The 6,741-nt window shown below is 40.9% G+C and overlaps 1 protein-coding gene across 1 annotated transcript in view; it reads left to right on the forward strand.

The window, feature by feature from the left end:
- Window positions 1-5,691, forward strand: part of zmat2 (zinc finger, matrin-type 2) — a 13,085-nt gene extending 7,394 nt beyond the window's left edge. Inside the window, exons 4-5 of the mRNA XM_043703070.1 lie at window positions 2,787-2,932; window positions 3,545-5,691. Coding sequence (XP_043559005.1) covers window positions 2,787-2,932; window positions 3,545-3,688 — 290 coding nt within the window. The 3' untranslated portion in view covers window positions 3,689-5,691. The remainder of the gene's footprint in view (window positions 1-2,786; window positions 2,933-3,544) is intronic.
- Window positions 5,692-6,741: the final 1,050 nt, after the last annotated feature.

Consider the following 6,741-nt stretch of genomic DNA (forward strand, 5'->3'; position numbering starts at 1 on the left):
GCAGATGACAAGCAACATGAATTTGACTGGGACAACACTACTATTATAGGGCAAGCGAAACAAAGAACAGCCAGGGAATTCCTAGGAGCATGGCACTCATCCACAAACTCCATCAACAAACACATTGACCTGGACCCAATATACCGGCCACTACAGCGGACAGCTGAAACTGACAACCGGAAGCGGCAGGGACAGGCCACTATAAATGCCGGAGGAAGCACCACAGAAGCGCTTCACAGGAGGCTCCCAAGCACTGAGGATGTCACCTAGACAGGGGGCGAAACGTTTGCAACAAAAATTTCCAGCTCGGCGAACAGAACCACAGCAACTAGCACCCGAGCTACAAATCTTCTCACAAACTTTGAACTGTTTGTCTGATTTCTATATTGAATAAATCAGAAGAATGGTTGATGTCTTGACAGAGCCCTGAGAGATAAAATGGGCTCACATCCATGTTAAGCTGGGTTAATTTTTATGCTTACAGTGAAAGGAGTTATGAAACTTTATTTATCCCATAAAATTGGCTGCTGTTCACAGTAAGGTTTGGATCTGCTTCAGTAATGATTAGATGCAGAATTAAAATTCCACAGTGTTCAAAAAATACATTCCAAAGGAGCCAAAATACTGTCCAGGCTGCACATCACGTTGTGGTCAGGTGCATTGAGTTTATTGGCGACTACGGCAAGATAGGAGATGAGTACAGAATGGTTCCAAATCTTACGTGCATGTCATGGTACTTTATATTTGTGTGAACACCTGGGCTCTTTGCTCTAAGCTGAGCATTAGTATGGTGTGTTCCAGTTCATGAATGAAGTATTGGATGGCATGTAAATTAGACTCTGCTTTCATTCAGTTGACAAACATTGGCTGTTTTGGCATGGGTTTTAAACAAGATTCCAACTGTTACCACCTGTGGCCCTCCCTATCACTGTACCATAGATCTCATGGGCACTGTTGTGTGAATGTGCCAACTGGGAGCAGGGAGTAGGCAATTTAGCCCCTGAAACTTGCTGTGCCTTTCTGTAAGATTCTGACCAATTTGATTTCTCCTCTTTCAAGCCTATTCCCAATAACCTTTTACAACTTGTCAGAGTGTCTTTCTCATGAGGCATTTGTTTCTGATTATCTGGTATTTTTAATTAAACTAATAAAAGATAGGCGTAAAAACATTCTTGGATAAATAACAATTTTGAGATTTCTGGACTTGGCTTCATCCAAATTCAGCTAGATTAGGAGAGGCAATGGCCTATAGTGGTATTATCACTGGACTGTTAATCCGGAGACCCATGTAATGTTCTGGGGACCTGAGTTTGAATCTCACCACGACAGATGGTGGAATTTGAATTCAATAAGTATCTGAAATTAAAAATCTAATAACTGCTATAAATCCATTGCCAATTGTCAAGAAAAACCCATCTGGTTCACTAACATCCTTTTGGGAAGGAAACTGCCATTCTGAACTGGTCTGGCCTACATGTGACTCCAGACCCACAGCAATGTGGTTGACTTTCAACTGCCTCTGGGTAATTAGGGATGGGCAATAAATGCTGCCTAGCCAGTGACGCCCTTATCCTGTTACAGAATTTGCTTTCATTTAAGCAAACAGTGTGCTTCCCCCCTTTTAAATTCATGGCAGCTGAACCAACTTTGCACAAACAGCAGCAGAAATGAGACATTTGGTACCACCTGCTTTAGGGAATGATCCAGCATTCAATGAGGCCATGCAGTCCATCATGTCTCTGCCAGCTGTTTGAGAGAGCTGTCCAATTTGAACCACTCCTCTTGCTCTTTAACTATAACCCAAGTATTTCTCCTCTATCGCACTTGTAATATGGTCAAAATAGTCAGTTGGTGATGAGGAAATCCTTTTGCTGTTGGTTAAGGGATATAGCAGGTATATCTGAGCAGGTGTGGGTCATTTAGCCCTTTGAACCAGTTCTATGATTCATTTAGAACAATATCTTATCTGCAAACAGCCACCTTGATTCATTAACCACAGAGATGGTTCTGTGCTGTATTGTTCTATGTTCTATGAGATGTCCAGACCTGATGGTAATCTTCCAATCTCAGTTTTAAGTTTTAATTGAACTCCAGCCTCAGCAGCTTTTAGGAAGAGAGTTCCAGATTTCCCCTCCCCTTTGAATGAGGAATTGTTTATTGACGTCCTAAATGGCCTAGCTCTAAGTTTATGATTGTATTCTCTTGTTCTAATCTCTCACATTTGCCTACTGGGCCCAATTCTCACTTTAGACTCTTAGATTAACGTGCAAACATCTATACAGTAGGTGGTACAAGTTGAAAAGGGTGGTGCTGGAAAAGTACAGCCGGTCAGGCAGCAACCGAGGAGCAAGAGAGTCGACGTTTCGAGCATGAGCTCTTCATTAGGAATAATGAGCTCTTGATGAAGAGCTCATGTTCGAAACATTGACATTCCTGCTCCTCGGATGCTGCCTGACCTGCTGTGCTTTTCCAGTACCACACTTTTCAATTCTGATCTCCAGCATCTGCAGTCCTCACTTTCCCCTACTGTGAGGTACAAGCCTAATTTGATGCAATCTGTCTTCATTATTTACCATTTCAACATGCTGTCATTCTGGTGAAGCTGTTTTATGGTGTTCTGCAATCTAGACATCTTTCATGGTGTGCAGTGTCAGACAGAATGCAACACTGAATAAGTGCGGCAGAATGACGTGTTGCCTTGATTCTTCCTTAAAGTGTGTCTTTTATACTTGCGGGTCAGTGAGCTGTGCCAACAGATCTGATTTGATGTTGTTATTACTCGATAGACCAACGGAATTTGGGGATGTCAATGAAGGTGGAACGCTCCACTCTGGACCAAGTAAAGAAACGTTTTGAGGTCAATAAGAAGAAAATAGAGGAAAAGCAAAAGGAATACGATTTTGAGGAGCGCATGAAGGAACTCCGGGAAGAGGTAAGATTTGATTGGGGCCTTGGTGGAGATGAGGGCACCTCTGTTATCTTGGGTACTTAATTATATGACTCCTTTTGCTTATAGGTTGCCATATGAAAAGAGTCCCTCAACCTGCATCACTTTTCAAAAGAAATTTCACAATGTCGCTGCTGTTTGCTGTGTGCAAGTTTTTATATTTCCTATATCACAGCAGCGACTACACTTCAAAGCAAGTACTTATTTGGATGTAGGGTGGTTTGAGATGACATGACATTGTGCCAGGTGCTACACAAATGTACATTTGCTCTTTTTGTTCAGAAGGTGTATGCAGCCTGACCAAAGTGAAATGGTTAGCAGTTCTCCCTCTTGCGTTGGCGTGATTTCATTGCTGGAATGTTGGTAGCTGTGCCTTCAACTCTGGAATTCACTCCCTGATTCATACTATCTGTTCACCTCCACACTGTGTGTTCACCTCTCTTGCACCTTAGAATCTGAATTTTTTGATCAACTCCTCTGCCCTATTGTTTCCTTATCCTACTCTGTTACAGGTTTCCCTAATTATGCTTCAGTGGAATGCTTGGGGGTGTTTTGCATTGTAAAGGGAAGTATTTAATGCAAGTTGTGTTGTTGTAGGAGGAGAAAGCGAAGGCATACCGGAAAGAGAAACTGAAGGAGAAAAAGCGGAAAGCGGAGGAGGAGTTGACATTTGAGGACGATGATGAAATGGCAGCAGTGATGGGATTTTCTGGCTTTGGTTCGTCAAAAAAGAATAGCTGACCAATCCCACCAGATTGATACAAGACAGCCCTTTACTGACTTTTATCTCTTTCCCACCTCCCCTTGTGATCCTTTTTTAATTCCAACCCCCTCCCCCAAAAACTCAATAGAGTGGGAATGTGAACAGCGTGAATGAAGGTGCATTTATTAATAAAGGATTCTTCTGTTTAAAGTTACAAGTACCCCTTCTCCAACACCTTTTTACAGAAAGGTTTCAGCAGTATTTAGACTGCAGGTTGCATGGCTTTTGCCTTCAACTATTCCATGTGTGGGAATGGTAAAGGAGAAGCCATCAAATGTCCCCCATTTCCTGAGCTTATTCCTGAGTTCTTGCTTGGTTGAATCCCTGTTAACCAGGAAGCAACAGTTCCACTGAGTTTGATCTGTGCTGGCATGGGCGATCATGTCCAGGACGTTTATGGAGGTACACTTGGGTTCAGCACCCTTTGGGCCAAGGAGGTGGAAATCGGCAAAGTTCCCACTGATTATTTTGTAGTGATCTTGCAGAAAGTATGCATGCGTGCACAGTCTCTTCTGGTTGAAGCTAAGCTGCCACATGAGACATGGCCACTTGATGGAGGGCTCCTGCCCTGCACAGTAAGCAAACCGGCAATTCTAATGATGTATCATTTGTTTTTCTTAAATTCGGTCCATTTCAGTCCAGGTGAAATCCTTTATTATGCATCTTACAATTGACCAACTGATGATCTGAATTCTGGCCCTCAAATAATTCAATGAATTGAATGTATTTGTCTGTTTCTGTGAAGGAGAGATTCAAACATTGAGCTACAAGAATGAAGGTCTGAAGTTCTTTTTAATGGCAAGATGTTTTCTAAGCCTCTCAAATTCATTGTTGACTGCTGTTTTCTATGAAATTTGCAATCTTTGTAGAATTTTAACATGGAGATATTATCCATAGCAGATATAACAAATAATAGTGACAAGCTTTCTTTTGTGGTTTGATGTGTCTGGTCCTGACTCTCAAACAGCAGAATGCCTGCCCATTGAGTTCGCCAATCTCAGTCAATTGATTTCCACAACTTTGAATAGAACGTAGATGAAATAAATCAAAAAGTGTATTCCTGGTTCTCATTGATGTGGAGGTGCTGGTGTTGGACTGGGGTGGACAAGGTCAGAAGTCACGTGACACCAACTTATAGTCGGTCAACAGGTTTATTTGAAATCACAAGCTTCCAGAATACTGCTCTGTTGTCAGGAGAAGAAGCAGCGCTCTGCTGGACTATAACCTGGTGTTATGTGACTTCTGACCTGATTCTCATTAGCAACTTGCACTGAATATATCTGAAGTCGAACTGATGATGCTTTCTTTCCCATAGCCCTACATTTTTGTTTCTGTTTACATGTACAGTATGTTTCCAATTCCCATTTAAAATTACTGTTGAATCTGTTTTCATTGTTTTAGGCAGTGAATTCCAGATCATCCTTACCTGGTTGTTTAAAGAAAATAATGCTACTTTTTATTCCCCTATGATTATTCTGCTAATTTGTTTAGACTTGTTTGACCTCTCACCCAGTTTGGGAATGTTTTTGAGAATGATCTTCAAATGGAAAATGGTTGGGGATATGGTCCTGTGTAATGGGGCATGGGTAAAGTTTATTTCTATGTTCCTGGATAATAGAGGAAACATGAAGACTTCGAAAAACTGCAAGCTGCCCAGAGCCTAGATGTTTTCAAGAGTAATGGATTGCCCTGAAATTCTTCATCCTGCCAGGCTAATTTATAAACCAACTCAATCAGAAAGTCAAACAGTGAATGATTTGTATCTGAAGAGTTGTTTAAATGCAGTGAGATGTTCCTGTTTTGGATTTCCTTTGTGTTGTGTGCTGTGCTCTGAAGTTTCTACTTGTGCTTTACTTTCTTCTCTTTCAGTTGACACTTACAAATACAAGAGGTTATTTTTATTTCTTACTGTGTGTGACCTCCATTAAAATAACTTGGCATCTGTGACTTTTTTTTAATTAAAGGTGACCGAAATTTTCAATTGGTTTTAAGACATTTCCCTAAAGAAAAAGCAACTTAATTCCCAAATTTCCCTCCTATGTGGCTATTTAATCAGCTGCCATCTTCACTGATTGATTGATTGATTGACATATGTACACCTCAGCTCTCCCTTTCACTGCCATTAATATACAGTTTAGTTCATTGTTTGCTGTGACGTTCGAACCATAATTTATATTCCTGTGTGGACAGGCCTTGAATTAATAGTGATATACTCTGCTATATCCACAATGCACAGTAATAGTAATATATATTATTGACGGGATGCACAACTCACCAAGGCTCCTTTGATCTCTACCACTGAAAAACCAGGATAGTAGATGCATAGGAGCACAGCTAATTGCAACTTCGCCTCCAAGCCACACACTGTCCTAACTTGGAACTACATTGCCATTCCTTCATTGTCACTGGGTTAATATTTAGCAATTTCCTCACTATCAGCACTGTGATTGTACTGCTGAAGTACTTCAAGAATGCAGCTCGTAACCACTTTCTCAAAGGGAATTCGGCATATGTCATAATCCTTGTCAGCTACATCCACAATGAATTAGAAAAACATTATGGATCAATTGATTTCAATGCATAAGGGTGGCAGCTTTAAGGAAATGGCTATAAATTTTAGTTTCAAGAAACACAGAAGGAAAGTTCAAACTAGTAATGACTTGGGCAAAGACACATTTTCTGCTTGGACTGTCCCATTTGATGATTTCATTAGTTATCTGCAAAGATATCAGCAGCCAAAAGGCCTAGCTTTACAACAGGAGAACATTCACTCGCATTAGGAGAAAATGAGGACTGCATATGCTGCAGAGTCAAGAAGTGTGGCCACAATTTTTGATGTTAACTCATGTTGCAAACAAAACGTCACAGTTTATGCCCTATGGCAATGTAAATTTCAGTGTTTCACTCCCTGTAAGAAATTAGTGTTATAAAAATTTCACCTCGAGAAAGAGGAGGGGAAAAATTGCAGGGCTTCAAATATCGCAATGGCTGTTGATGTTATAAAGGTGCAAGGCAATTAACAGGGCTGATT

Source organism: Chiloscyllium plagiosum, chromosome 14 (genome assembly GCF_004010195.1).
Source record: "Chiloscyllium plagiosum isolate BGI_BamShark_2017 chromosome 14, ASM401019v2, whole genome shotgun sequence".
Classification (NCBI taxonomy): Eukaryota; Metazoa; Chordata; class Chondrichthyes; order Orectolobiformes; family Hemiscylliidae; genus Chiloscyllium; species Chiloscyllium plagiosum.